This window comes from Pteropus medius, unplaced genomic scaffold, assembly GCF_902729225.1.
Source record: "Pteropus medius unplaced genomic scaffold, Ma_sr-lr_union100, whole genome shotgun sequence".
NCBI classification, from domain to species: Eukaryota; Metazoa; Chordata; class Mammalia; order Chiroptera; family Pteropodidae; genus Pteropus; species Pteropus medius.
In genome coordinates this window covers 18,532,324-18,548,630 of record NW_024344370.1, presented here as the reverse complement: position 1 = coordinate 18,548,630, position 16,307 = coordinate 18,532,324, and the positions used below count along the sequence as shown (strand labels likewise).

General features: G+C 32.2%; 1 protein-coding gene across 1 annotated transcript in view; it reads left to right on the top strand.

Annotated features, from left to right (window-relative positions):
- DACH2 (dachshund family transcription factor 2) overlaps positions 1 to 16,307 on the top strand; it is a 683,066-nt gene that overhangs the window by 289,402 nt on the left and 377,357 nt on the right. The window contains exons 3-4 of the mRNA XM_039870200.1: positions 88 to 200; positions 15,848 to 15,858. Of these exons, the coding sequence (XP_039726134.1) occupies positions 88 to 200; positions 15,848 to 15,858 (124 nt within the window). The remainder of the gene's footprint in view (positions 1 to 87; positions 201 to 15,847; positions 15,859 to 16,307) is intronic.

Sequence of the window (16,307 nt, the reverse complement as noted above, 5' to 3'; positions counted from 1 at the left end):
AGATTTAGCAGGTGAATGTAGCAAGTGATGGTATTTCCAAAAAGAGTACATTTTTAACCTGATATTTGTTTGTCTGTTTTTCAACAGTTCAAGGCCGGGCAGGCCTCCTAAACGTTCTCTGGGAGTGTTGCAGGACAATGCTCGCCTTTTGCCTCATTCAGTCCCAGGCCTCTTATCACCAGGACTTATCACTCCAACAGGTAATAAAATTCATTCGATGATCAACCTTGTCTCTTTATACTGCCCACCATTTGAAATAAACTAATATTGATCTAACTGCCTTGTCCTTCAGAGCTTTTCAAGCTCTACTAGAGGTTACATTATTGAATTTTTTGAGTATTCATGAAAGCAATTTTGTTACTCAAGTGGCTCAAATCAAATGGACATGACTTTAAAAAAATAATTGTAATTTTCTTGCAGTAAATCCCTTTCAAGGCCTTATTTTGAGTGTGTATATATGTTTTTATGTGTTACGGGCAGGAATCAAAGGATGCAGGTATGGATATATAGTTTTATGTGTTACGGGCTGGCCAAACTAGCATTGTCTCAAGGCCTCCTATAGGAGGCATCACACCTACTTACTTATATTTCTCAGTAATATTCTTTTTGTTTTCAAGGGTTCTGGGCACCTGTGTATCTTTCCAAGTTATTACTCTCAGTTAAAGAATAGAAAGAAGATACATTCCTTATGATTAGAAAAGAAGAAAGTGCAAGTGGTCATTATCTTAAATAATAATCCATTGCTTTCCCTTGAACAATGCGATAAACAGTGCTCTCCTAAAAATATGTCTCATAAATTAGCATTGAATTTTTTGGATTCTCTAAAAAAGAACCTAAAAGTGCAAAAAACACTTAGACTTAACATTTCTCTAGTTGAAACTTTAAAAATCATTAAAGCTATTACATGGTAGAAAATGACTTCAATAACAATGACATCTTTATAAATTCAATGATACAATAATTTAAAGCACCTACTGTGTTTGGGGTATTAGATCTTAGACAATGCAAAATTATATGAGTAGTAGTCCTTGTCACAGAAAAATTAAGGAGAATGATATGTAAACTAATAATTGCATTAAAGTATGATAGAGATTATAATACAAGTACATGCAAGTACTATAAGATCACAGAGATGGGGAGCAACTAAATCAATTTGCTAAATTGGTTAATGCTCAGGGGGATGGAAACTTTGGAGCTATCTCTTATAGACTGTTAGACAAATGAGGAATTGGGGAAAATAGTACAGGCAGAGAGAAGACTATATAGACAGATATACACTGGTGAAGAATAGCCTAGTATGATAGGGGGTATGACAATTAAATTGAAGATACTGCAGCAGAGATTTGAGGCCAGAGACTCATAGGAGTTTTGGTTAGAATATGGTGGGGAAAGACATCTTGTGAAGCTAGTTTTTTATTTATTGTGTTTGGCCAGTGGTTTCCAAAGTGTTTTTTAAGAATTTTTTTACTGGCTGATATGGAATTGAGGAATAATTTCCAGGTTCCCCACTTCTGCCTCAGTTAGAATTTACATTTCCTAATTCACATAGGATTTTGTTTAAAATTTAAAAAGCTGCTGTAGGTAAAAGGAACCACTGCTAAGTAACTAAGTAAATGTTCTACAAACAATTGCTGTGGAGGGTAAATAACAATAAAGGGAAGGAGGGTCAGTTGCTCCAGTTTAAGGGAGAAATACTGAGACCTGAACTAAGGAAAATTCAATGGAGTGGAAAAAGGTTCAGAGTCATTTAATAATTAACATTAATTATACTTGATAATTAATCAAAATATAGAGTAAGAGAATGAAGTCTAGGATGCTTCATGTCTAGCATGGGTGATGAGCTGGATAACGATGTCATTAACTAAGATGGAGAATTTAGGAAGAAACTGGGCCTTTGGAGTTAGATAATGATTTTTGTAGACTTTAAGTAGTTACAAACATATTCTAATACAAGAAAAAGTAGTCCTGTGTGTATAAATTAATATAGAGGGGATAACAGTGCCTGGATATATCTTGGTGTTCAATAAATGATAATCTATTTCTTGTATTCTAAAATACATTGACGGAGACTAGAAATAGTACCCTGTAAATAATCAGATCTGTGTCCAGATTTTGAGGGAGCATGTACATTAAAGAAAAAAAAGAATTTTAAAATTGCCTTGAAGCTAATGTACTCTTGAGTAAACTTTAGTACCTTATCTGTTGAAGAAAACCTGTAATGCATATTAACTTCATATTATGTACCAGGCATGGGTGCTAAGTGTTTTCTATACCCTTTATTTAATTTCCATAGTAGCCTTATAATATTGTCTTCATTTTTCAGGTAAAAAATTTATAGCTTGGTAAGTTTAATTGCTTAGGGTTACAAAGCAATTGAGTGGCATTACTGGGTTTCAAACCCAGGTCGTTTAGACTTCAGAGCCTATATTCCTTCCTCATCAGCATGATGTCTTATAGTGCATGAGAAAATTCAGTGTGAGTTTCCATTTCTTCCTAATTTACTTGATATATATGCTTCACCTCCTACCAGATAATTGAGCCTCTTTCTTTGGATTACAGTATTGGCCTTCCCTCCTACGATTTGGATCTATCATTATGAAAGTCATTGAAACAAAAATCTTAATTTTTAACTCTTTGTGCCTAGAATGAAATGATAGAGACAGATAAGGCATTGAGTGGGGAAAGGCATGAACACTTCTGTCTAAATGGCAGACAGAAAAAAATGTTAAGCAGCAGGAGGAGGAGGAATCTGCACAGATCTACAGTAATTCCTTTCCTTAGTTTAGTTTACATGAATTTATTTTACATGTCCAAGAATGTTTTATTCACTTATGGTCGAATATAAGAAGAGAAATGCTCTGTAAAGCCAAATAGAAATAATTCTGGGATTATGCATTATTTTGGATTAAACACAACACTTTACTCCTGCTTTAGCCAAGATAATCGAATTAGAATCAATTCTCAATTTAGCTACCAGCGAGTTTCATATTTGACATTATATTTGACATATTTGACATTACCATACATTACAAACTTCACTTTCATTAACTTTATTTAAAGAAAAATTCTTTTGAAGAACTTGGTTGATATTTTTAATATAGTTATAACAGGTTGAGAATTATCCTTTTTTTTCAAATGATTATTGAAATGTTTTACAATGCTTTCCAGTTTTAGGTCCTTATGTTTCAAAATTTTTTTTAAAGAAAGAAATAATTATTCAGCTATGTATATTTTTACATAAAACTGGCAAATTAGTTAGTGAAAATAGTCTACTGCTGCCTTCCGTTTCAATGTCACATGTGTGGGGCAGCCCCTTTGAATCCTGCTAAGTTTGCCTAAGTAATGAAACTTGTTATTTCTTTTCATTTATAACTTGAAAATGGGATATAATGTAACAGAGTAGAATAATCATGATGTCTCTTTTAAGATATTGTGATGTTTTTGTATATAATTTTGTCTTTAAATTGTTGTTTTCTCCCTAGCAATTACAAGCAAAAAATGCAAGTGAAAGCTATGCTAAAGTCTCTAGTATTAATAAACATATATTTTTTAGCAAATTAAAACTATAAACAAGAAATTTATGTGTGTGTATATGAGAATGTGTTCATGGGTGTGAGGTCATTAAAATACTTGAAGGTTTTAAATGTACTTAGGTATCTAAAAATTACTTTAGCAAACTCTTGTTTCTATACAAATTATCAACATACTAATTACTTATGATAAGTCTTATTCACTAAGATAAAACTCATAAGATCTCTTTTTGCCAATATTCTTTGAAATTCATTTAGATATTATATCTATGTAACTATGGACAGAGTTATATAATATCTATACCATCTATTTCTACCTATAGATAAAGATATATATTTATTCATTCTTTTCATTTAACATACATTTATTGAACATCTATTCTGCATCAAACATGAGAAAATAATTACAACACATTAATATAAGTCATTTTATAAGTCATAGTTTTTCCAAATTCCATTCAGCATTTTCTCTATTTATTGCAAAATGATGAAGTTTGATTGTGTTTTCCTTCATATATTGAACTGCTGATATTCTCATTTTCATGTTTCTGTCTCTGTTCCTGTTGTATAATCCATATCTTAATTCCTTGATTTCACATTAATACCTTTTTATAGTATTTTCTGTAAAATCATTTGGGCTATATGGAGGAAAAATGGAGGGAATATCCTCCGCATCTTTCTCCGCAGCTTTGCAGAAATGCTAATATCCCTGGATCACATAGAAAGGATGGATTAGTCATGTGTATGTTTGAATTTCCCAAAAGATGACTGCTCCCCTTTCCTCAGCTTGTGAAGCATTTCGAATAGCCAGATGTGGAATTTGGCCTGAGAGAGATTTAAACTGACAGCTTACAAGGAAGTAATAAAGTGCTTCAGATAAAATTCCTGTAGCATTCATTCCTTAAAAAGTAGAGAACTCTTTAACTGTTTTTGTTTGTTTGTTTGTTTGTTTTTCATCAAGCTCTATTATGACAAAATATTTTTAAGAATTTCAACTGTTATCCAAGTCCCTGGGTAACTGAGCCCATGAAGATCCATTACATTAAAGTAGCTACAACACTCAATTCGGGATTGGCAGAGCCACAAGTAGAATCCTGCCAAGTTTTGGTAGTGTGATGTCAATTTCATGATATAATATAATGCCAATTAGCTTCATTACATCATTGAAATCAGTGTGCTCCTTTCTTTTCACGATGCATTTCATATTCTCAGTTAATTTGGATGCTAAGAAGTGGTCATAAAGAAGACAGAAAGCTCTTAAGCCATTCTTTTGCGAATGTTAAAAGGAGAGATCAATTTAGAAAAAAACAAACAAATTTTCTCGATGATTGTCTTAAAACATTTCTGTTTCTATGACTGTCTTTGGGTTTTTCAATGAGCAATATTGTAAAACATGCTTCATGTCACACAAATGGTAACTGCTTTTATGTCATTGCATTTTATTTAAGTTATTTCTTTCATGCTCAGGAAGAACCATAGGCCTAATAGAAGCCAGAAGTTGAATTACTGATATTTTCTACCATAGAGAGGAGTTTAGACTAACATGCAATTTCATTTCCTCTACTAATAAAAAGCATAACTATATCAGTTTAATAACAAGAACTCCACTTATTACATTAGTTGGATTAATTGGGTTTCCCGAATGCCAATTTCTGTGTTAATGTTTGTCAGTGTTTTTTTTTCTATACACATTATAATTATTTTAACTTAAAAATGTCTCTATCAATTTTTTTAGACTCCTGCCAATTATTTCCATCTTTCATGGGTGGCTCATAGAGCAGAAACTATTGCTTAATTTCAATGTAAGTGGAGGTGTAAACTTGGATTTAAGCAAACCACACAGGATGCTGATGGTGATGATAATAATGATGATGATGTTAATGATAATAATCTGTATGGTGTTTTATAAAGCACTCCTGCATATTTATTGTGTATCTAAGTGTATGCATTAGTTAAGCTTTAAGTTTAAAAAAGAGTGATTTTCAAATATTTTCTTATTTGATACTCTCATCAATCATGTCAGCTTAGCATTAATATTTCTGGTTAACAGATGAAGAAAATGAGTTTTCAAGAAGTTAAATAACTTGCCTCAAATCTCAGAGACAGTAAGGATGAAGCCAGAGTTTCAAAGCCCAGGTTTCTTGATCATTAATATCATATTTTTACAAATACATTAAACTACATCTTTCATGTAAAAATTTAGAATTGAAAATTCAAGCTATAAATCTTCAGGATCATATCAGAACTGCTTAAGTTAAATATGACAGACAAGATGTTTGGTGATTATATGACTTCAATAAAATAAAATTTTGATCTTTCCTTTTTGATCATTCTTATAGAAATTTATACTTAGGGACAACTAGTATAATTAGATAGGACTATATAATTTTCCAAGAAATTTAATAACAGTCTTCTGTTTTTAAACAGTTATAAGTTGTTCCTTATGACAATTTTTGAGTGAATTACTTTGATATATATGACTAATGAATTAATATGATTAAGTTAATGAGAAATAGAAATGTTGCCAAACTCCACTATTCTGGCTGTAATGCTGCTCCACATTCACAGTTCTAGCTTCCTCCCATGTTGAGAGGATCACTGATGACTACAAACTGTCATTGTGATAAATGATATATCCCACAGTGCCATGCTTTCCATCTGGTCAATCCTCAAACCATCTCCAAATGAGAGATCTCATAAAAATCACATATTCACAAGCCAAGCCTAGTAGATTATAGAAAGACACATTTGTATCTCCAGGGCACATCCCAAACTTTGTTTTCTCCATCATATGCAAGAACTTACATGAAATGAAATACGCAACTTTCATAAGAAATGATGAAATACTGCCATTTGTAACAACATGAATGAATCTTGAGATAATCATGCTAAGCTAAATAAGTGAGACAAGAAATCGAGAACCACATGATTTCATTCATTTGTGGGATATAAAACTGAAAGCAACAAATGAACAAGACAAACAAACAAAAACTCATAGACATGGACAACAGTAGTGGTTACCAGAGGGAACAGGGGAGGAAAGGGAGGTACATAAGGATAATGAGTGTCACATATATAATGACGGAAGGATATTCGACTTTGGGTGGTGAACAAACAATCCAATATACAGATAATGTGTTATAGAATTGTACGCTTGAAACCTATATAATTTTATTAACCCAATAAAATTTAATTTAAAAAGTGGGAGGAAGAATATAGCAAAATATCTGTTACTTAGTAGATGTTTAATATAAGCAAATATATAAACAAATGAAAAGAAAAGAAATACACAAATCTTCACCTACTACATGTGTCACTCATTCTGTCCTTTGTGCTAGCTTGCTTTTACCCAGAAGAGTATATTTAAATAGCATGATAAAACTTTCAATTGCACAATATGCCTGGGAGATGATAAGCTGCCTTGTCTCTATTTTTTTGTTGGAGGCAGTGGATGACTATATTGAAATAACACATTATACTAAGGCATGTAGTTAAGTTAATACAAATATTCTAAATAGTTATTAAAAATACACTGAGTATCAATCATTCAAGAAATCCTATAAAGAAAAATACATTTTCTATTATTTTCTATCAAAAAATTAAAAAGTAGAACGATTTAGCATCTACAGACATCACCTTTATGTTGTGACTAGAAATGAGTAACAAAAAGTAGCCTTAATATATAGTTCCCATCCTTAAAAAATCTGTAGACCGTAAGGTATCCTGCCTTTATTATCAACCAAAAGTTACGGGTAGGGATTGGTTAATGTGTTGTTGCTGTTGGTGAAAATGCATTGAGTAACTTCTTTGATCTCCTTTCTGCAATGTATAAAATCTGGATCATGTTTTGAACTAATTTTGTCTGTATTCAATGTAGAAAAAACCCTGAGTTCTCAAACTGACAAAATTTTATTGTACATTTGTACACATGTCTGAGTCATTGTAGATAGTACCCAAATATAGAGCTTAAAAATGTTATTTATGTATGTTTCTCCTCTCTGAATGCTCTTGTTTAATCCTTTTAATGTATACTTGAAAGTGCCAGGTGAGAGGTTTTTAAAAATCTTTTTGTAAAATAAATCTGGGTTAGTGAATCATATGATATACTTCTTACATGGTTATTAGAAATAAAAATTAGAATTCCAACTTTAAATGAAAACACAAAAAGGCCAGATAAATTTTGCCTCAGTTTTTTCTCTGAATGCTCAAAAGTAATGTTTTCTTTTTAATGGTGTTACCTGTACAACCCAAGAACCAACACAGAATAACTATCTTTTTAATCATATAAAAAGCCATTTCCCCCCTCGCATCCTATGTGAAGGTACATTAAGTCACTTAAATCACAATAATAAAAAATAAGTAAAATGGATCATACAGGATAGCAATGAATATTAAATAGAAACCAGAGTAAGAGAAAAGGGGAGTTTCTCATATAGGACTAACATTGGGTGAAAAAGGGAAATTGGTAATAACTGGTAGTTAGAGGGCCATCATATGCAACTGTGGGTTGCTGCCTAAGAATCATTATTTGAAAAAGACTGACAAAGTCCTTTGCTAAAAATACATTATTTAAAAAAAAAACAAAAAACTTTGTAGACAGTAAATTAGCAGTTACCAGAGGGAATGGGAGAGGGGGGAGGTACATAAAGGTAAAGGGGACAAATATTTGGTGACAAAAGGAAATCTAAATTTGAGTGGTGAACACACAATGCAATATATACATATGACATACTATTGAATTATACATTTGAAACTTATTTGATTTTATTAATTAATAGTACCCCAAACAATGAATGGGTTATCAATGAGATCAAAGAAGAAATCAAAAGATACCTAGAGACAAAAGAAAATGAAAATACAATGACTCAAAATTTGTGGGAGACAGAAAAAGCAGTCCTAAGAGGGAAATTTATAGCAATACAAGCCTACCTCAAGAAAAAAATTAAAAAAAAACTCAAATAAATAATCTAACCTTACACTTAAAAGAATTATTCCAAAAAATTCAAGAAGAAAAGCTCCCTAACTCATTTTATGAGGCCACCCTTACCTTGATTCCAAAACCAGACAAAGACATTACAAAAAAAGAAACCTATAGGCTGCTATCTCTCATGAACATTGATGCAAAAATCAACAAAATAGTAGCAAACCAAATTCAGCAATACATTAAAAATATCAAACGCCATGATCATTTATTTCAGGGATGCAAGTTTGGCTCAATATCTGCAAATCAGTTAATGTGATACACTACATTAACAAATTGAAAGATAAAAACCATATGATCATATCAATAGATGCAGAAAAAGCATTTGACAAAATCTAGCATCCATTTATGATAAAAACTCTCGGCAAAGTGGGAATAGAGAGAGCATACCTCCACATAATAAAGGCCATATATGATAAACCTATAGCTCACATCACAATGGGGAAAGGTTAAAAGCATTTTCCTTAAGATCATGAAGAAGACAAGGATGTCCACTTTCACCACTCATTTTCAACATTGTATTGGAAGCCTTAACTACAGCAGTAAGACAAGAAAGAGACATAAAAGTTATCCAAATTGGAAAGGAAGAAGTAAAACTTTTGTTATTTGCCAATGACGTGATCCAATATCTAGAGAACCCTAATGATTCCACCAAAAAACTGTTAGAACTGATCAATGAATTCAGTAAAGTAACAGGTTACAAAATAAATATTAAAAGTCAATGGCATTTTTATAAACCAATGATGAACTTTCGGAAAAAGAAATTAAGAAAACAATCCCATTTATAATTGCATCGAAAACAGTAAAATACCTGGGAATCCAATTAACCAAGGAGATAAAAGACCTGTTCTCTGAAAATTGTAAGTCATTGAAAAAAGAAATTGAAGAAGACACAAATAAGTGGAAGCATATACCATGCTCACGGGTAGGAAGAATCAACATCATTAAAATGGCCATACTACCCACAGCAATCTATAGATTCAATACAATTCCTATCAAAATACCAATGACATTTTTCAGAGAGCTAGAACACATAATCCTAAAATTTATATGGAGCCATAAAAATCCCCGAATAGCCACGGCAATCTTGAGAAAGAAGAACAAAGTTGGAGGTATCACACTAGTAGATATCAAACTATAGTACAAGGCTACAGTAATCAAAACAGAATGATACTGGCATAAAAACAGATACATTGGTCAATGGAACAAAATAGAGAGCTCAGAAATAAATCCACGCCTATATGTTCACTTAATATATGACTAAGGAGGTAAGAATATACAATGGGGTAAAGAGAGTCTCTTCGATAAATGATGTTGGAAAAATTGGATAGATACATGCAAAAAAAAAAAAAAAGCTGGACCATCTTCTTACACCATATACAAGAATAGACTCAAAATGAATTGAAGACTTAAATGTAAGACCCGAAACCATACAACTTCTAGAAGAAAACATAGGCAGTAAATGCTCTGACATTACTAACAGGAATTTCTTTTCCAATATATCTCCTCAGAAAGAGAAACAAACAAACAAAAATAAACAAATGGAACTACATCAAACTAAAAAGTTTTTGTACAGCAAAAGAAATCATCAACAAAACAAAAAGACAACCGACTATTTGGGAAAAGATATTCATTAATGATACATTTCATAAGGGGTTAATATCCAAATATATATATGGTTGTTGAGTTATATAAGTTCTATATATACATATATATAAATTATATAATTTTTATATAATATATTATTTATATATATATCAGCAACAACAACAAAAAACAAATAATCCAATTAAAAAAATGGGCAGAAGACCTGAAAAGATACTTCTCCAAAGAGGAAATACAGATGGCCAATAGACATATGAAAAGATATTCAAGGTCGCTAACTTTAGAGAAATGCAAATTAAAACCACAATGAGATATTATCTCATACTGGTCAGAATAGCTATCATCAATAAATCAAAAACAACAAGTGTTGGCAAGGATGAGGAGAAAAGGGACCCCTCATAAATTGTTCGTGGGATTGCAAATTGGTACAGACACTATGGAAATTAGTTTGGAGGTTTCTCAAAAAATTAAAAATGGATATACCTTTTGACCCAGCAATTGCAGTTCTGAGTATTTATCCAAAGAAAACCAAAACAATAATTCTTAAAGATCTATGCATCCCAATATTCATGGCAGCACAATTTACAATAGCCAAGATATGGAACAACCTAAATGCCCATCAACAGATGATTGGATAAAATAGTTATGGTTCATATATACAATAGAATATTACTCAGCTATTAAAAAAATGAAATCCTACCATTTGCAATGACATGGATGGACCTAGAAGTTATTATGCTTAGTGAAATAAGTCAGACAGTGGAAAATAAATACCATATGATTTCACTCATATGCGGAATCTAAGGAACAAAAAGAGCAAACAAACAAAAACAGACTCACAAATAGAGTGGACAATTTGGTGATGGACAGAGAGAAGAGGAACTAGGGGGCTGGAAGAATGGGATGAAGGATTAAAGAAGTACAATATAGTAGTTGATAGATGGTAACGAGGATGGGGAGCATGACGTAGGGAGTGCAGTTAGCATGAATGTAATGGCTAGGTGGAAAGCCAGAGGAGAGAAAGAGCAATTAGGGGTATCATTTTACAAACTATGTAAATGTTTAACCAATGTACTGAACACTTGAAACTAATAAAGTAAAATTTTAAAAATATTTGTGGTACAATTGGCATAAAATAAACTGCACATATTTAAGTGTATGATTTGATGTTTTGACATAAGTGCATACCCACAAAAACAATGCCATAATCAGGAAGTGAGCCTATCCATTTCCCTGAACTTTCCTAATACCCCATCCCTCTTTTCCTATCTGCCTCCCGGACAACTACTGATCTGTCTTCTATCACTATATTTTGTTTTTTCTAAAGTTTTATAAGCAAGGAATCATAGAATATGCATTATTTTTGTCTGACTTCTTTCACTTAGCATAATTATTTTTAGATTCCAAGTTGCTGTGTGCATTAATAGTTCTTTCATTTTGATTGCTAAGTAGTGTTCCATGATATAGATAGACTACAATTTATTCATACATTTTCTTTTTAGACATTTGAGTTGTTTCCAAGTTTTGGGCTATTATAAATGACACTGCTTTAAGCCTTTTTTTAACCCATTTTCCTGTGGATATGTGTTTTTATTTTTCTTGAATAAATATGAGAGGGTAATTACTTGATTGTACAGTTAAGTGTATGCTTAAATTTATAGGAAACTTTAAAACTGTTTTCCAAAGTTACATCCTTTAGATTTCTATTAGCAGTGTATGAGAGTTTTAAGTGTTCCGTATCATTGCCAACACTTGGTGTGGTTGGTTTTAGAAATACGTTTTTTAATAACCTATCCCTGAGTTCTGTATTCAAACATTTGTACCAAATACTATATCCTATTTAAAGGTTAATACTTGAATTAAAATAATTAGTTCTTGTTTAATCATGTGACCTTCGTATAAATGGTTATCCATTTCTGCCTAAGTGTAGGTTTATAGTTAATTAAGAATAGAGACTGAGGACCATGGTGAAAGACATATCCTTTGAAGGTGATCATGGTTTCTTTCTGTGCAGCATCATAGACCTTGACTTTATGAAGAGGAAAAAAAGAAGGGGCAATGAGACCCCAAAAAACTCTTTGTACTTCACAGTTTTGTTAAAGCAAGTGTAGAGTAGGAAGAAACAAATATTTGCAAACTGAAAGTTGTAGCCATACTTTTTATGACTTTATTTCACACAGCTGGATTTTTTTTTTTATCAGAATCACTCTTGAAAGCTGGAATAGATATTTCCGGGGGGTGGGGGGCGAGCAACTTCCTACAAGGCTAAAGAAAAAAAAATATATTTTTTTAATTTAGTTATGGGAAGGACCTTATGGAAGAGTATGTCGTAAAGAATAAAAGACCTAAGTCTAATTTTCCAAAAAATCTCTCATGATATTAAACCTCATTGTGAAATTGTGATTTGAATTAAAAACTTAAAGTAATTAGATAAATTAATAAATAGCAAAGCACATTGTCCTTAAACTGTGATAAATGTATGGTATTCTATCACACTGGCAAAGTAAAACTGAAGTTTGAAGTCAAACATTTTCTTCTCTACTTTTAATGAAGAGTATATGATTTATGGAAGTGGACCTTTTCATTTTCAGAGCATAACTTGTCTGTCTATTACTTTTTTAAAAATCTTGTCTCCCAAGCTGATGTTTGATGGCTGTACATTTGATTTTATTTTAGGACCAGAATATCTGTTGTGTGTTTTGTGGAGATAACTAAAATGACACTAAGGGCATGGAGAACCTTGCTTATGAAGCAAGCTAAATATGAATAGTACCTCTTAGGCAAGATAGATAAAATTTAAAAGGAAATATGATTAAGTAGATTAGCTCATTAAAGACATGCACTGAGTGATTGAAGACTTGTTCACTAGTTTATAGAATATGAAATAAATATCCTGTAGCTTGGAAGAGGAAATGGGAATAATATTTGAATACTTTATAGGCTGAAAGTAAAAGAGAAATATTGATTTTCTGGTTTAAAAGTTTTTTTTTTGTCACAATTATATTCCAGTTCAAGCTCTGTTAGAACTTATTGAGATAACAAAGTTATAGTGAATGATTTAAAAATCTTAGGGATGTTAATAAGCCCAGTTTTTCCCCCTAAAGGTGACATCTGTTGAAGTTAATGATTATAAATTTCCCACAAATCATCCTTGGGTGTCCTGTTGAAATAGAACAAAAGAAGGGGTCTATCTTCTCATGACATTGTTTACATTATTCATTTCTAAAGAAATAGAAAGATGTATATAAAATAAAGTTGTCTGTTTCCTTTTTCATGTGTTTTGAAGCGTTCCAACTAAAACTGTATATTTTTATATATTACTTTATAACTATTTACAATTCATTAATAACTTTGTTCAATTTTATTTTATATTTAATTTTAGAATTAGAAATTTGTAACAAATACTAACTGAAAATTTTGGATAGCTTCTACTGATGTATTATTATTTTCCAAAAATTAAACATAAAAATTAGCTGAAGATGAAACACATACTTCCAAAATTGTGTCCTTGTTTAAAATCCAAAAGGGCCATTACTTTAATATTAGGCCTACTTGTAGTCAACAGATCAGCTGTCTTCTAACATTTCTGGTCTTTCAAAACTAAATATCTCTTTGTTATCCCTTATTTGAAACTTTTCTATGCCTTTCCCTTGATAGCAAAGTAAAGTTCATATTTCTTAACATGGAAAAAAAGTCTGATCTTACCTCAGCATAATTTTCTAGCATTGCCTCTCACAACTCCTTCTTCAAATACCATGCACTCTATAACCTCTTTAAACTTCTCTCTATTTTTCAGATACTCATGCTTTTTTATTCATTTTTAACTTTTTGTATGCTCTTTGAACTGATTAGCTCTATTTATGGAGGTGAGCAAAAGCTTATTGATATATAATCTCTTTTGACATGGGAACTTCTGAATTAGTATAGCAAGATATTAAGTACAACTATTTTATTATCTTTAAAATTAAAATTAAAATTTAAATTATTATTGAGCATTAATTACATTTTTGACTCCTACAAATTCTTTGGTGTCACTATTTCAATTTTAAGATTTTGTTTCTAGAATGGCAGGATCAAGAATTCTAGGTAAAGCCAATGATATCTCTGACACATCAAATGTATGAAAAAGCAAAACCCTCTATGAAGACGTCTTCATTGATTTTATTACTTGAAAACACCACTGTCAACCTTCTTGGATTCCTAGAGATACTACACATGCTCTGCTCCCCAGAAAAATGGACTGAAACCTTGAAACTTTTGAAAGTACTCTGGAACATTGATTCATTTGCTAGCAGATTCCCTATAACCTGTTTACTTTTTATTTTTAATTTATTAATTTCAAATTTCAGTCATTTGTCTACAGTATCTCATGACAGAGTTGGGGACAGCAACTAGAAGTCAAGTAAAATTCAAAGATGGGGAGGGGAATTACCAAAAGAAGAAGCTTCACCACAGTATGGCTGCTGTTATATGGAGTTAAAGGAAGGGAGGAAAGAAGTTAATTGGCCATTTGTATTTGTCTAGTTTGGAAAAATGGTGGGTTCTATTCAGTGTTTCAGTTCACAGAATATAAAACCGAAAAAAAATATTTCTGATTTTTATCACTTGGGTTGGGTATAGTAGGATTACAAATGAATAGATAAGAAATTAACACACTGTTTGAAAGAGACAACTTGTCTTCTCTTTCATTAATATTCTCCCATATTGATCAAACTAAATTTAAAAACCTATATGCACTGAAGATTGTACTGCCAAACAGTTTACAATCTAGCCTACTGGTCAGACCATATTCAGCTTAAGCTAAATCATGCATTAGATTACACTTATTCTTCTTGTCAGACTCAGAAATACTCCCCTTCCTTTTTATAGCTGATCCAGTCAAGAATAACTTAAAACTTTATTTCATGCAGCCCCATCACTTTACTAAAATGCTTTCGTTTGTTATATTGTTTTTTTTTTTTTCTTTATGGATCTTCATAAAGCAAGATCTTCTTGAAAACCTTGTATGTTTTTGGCTTTATAATTGTACACTATTCTTAATTTTTCTCTTCATCCATTTCATTTTCTATTTACTTCATTTTTGTACATTTTAAATATTATTTCCAGCAACAATAATGACTTGTTAGTTTAAATTGAATTAACATTTTCCAAAATAAATAGTCTTAAATTTTAATTTGTTTTCTCAAATTTATATTGATCCTCAACTAAATATGAAACAATAAAATTAAGTTCTCTGATTACATTGAATATTTATAATTTTCCCATCACATAGAAATTTCCATAGTATAAGCAAAGACATGGAAAGGACAAACAATATGTAGACATTTCTCAATTAATGTTGATATCTTAAATGACATATAATTAAAAGTTATTCATAGAGTGACATCAGAAGCATGGCAGTATGAGGGGGTCCCTTGATCTTTTCCCTTGAAACTACAGCAAGTTGAACAGCTATAATCCAACAGCAGATTCTCAGCCTAATAGACACTCCTGGGAGATCTGCACATCAAGCCATCTGAAGGTGGGTGAATCAGGGTGAACAGGGAAGGAGGGAAAGGAGAAGAGCAGAGACAGGTGTCACTGATACAGACTAGAACACACTGTGGGATTCGAGGAGAGAAGAGGAAGCAGATTGTGGCGTGTACTCTCTGTATCCCCAAACATTCCTGCCTGAGTGATTAGAATATACTACAGTGGAACCCAGTGATCAGGGCAGATACAGAATATAGAGGTGTGACAGCTGTGTTCTAGCAGCTGCCATTGCCAGGCAGAAAACAAAGTCACAGAGCCTGGCTGCCTACCCCCACCCTCCCAGAGCTCACCTCCCTACAACTTCCCAGAGCTAGCAGTTGGTCCCAGAAGAAATTGTAGCAGAGATAGTTGGACTACAGAGCAGAGTGTCTGCAGCTCCGAGAATTGAGGCAACAGCTCCTGAGTGGCAGACACACACTGTGGCTAATCCCAGTGACAGGGGTGGGAATACAGAGACAAGGCAGCTGAGGTCTAGCAGTCACCACTATGAGGAGAACAAAGCCACAAACACACCTTCACCATTTATTGAAGACGCTTTCCTTTCTCAATTGTATGTTTTTGGCTCCTTTGTTGAAAATTATTTGCCCATATATACGGGAGTTTATTTCTGGGCTCTCAATTCTATTCCATTGGTCTCTCTGTGTGTTTTTCTGCCATTA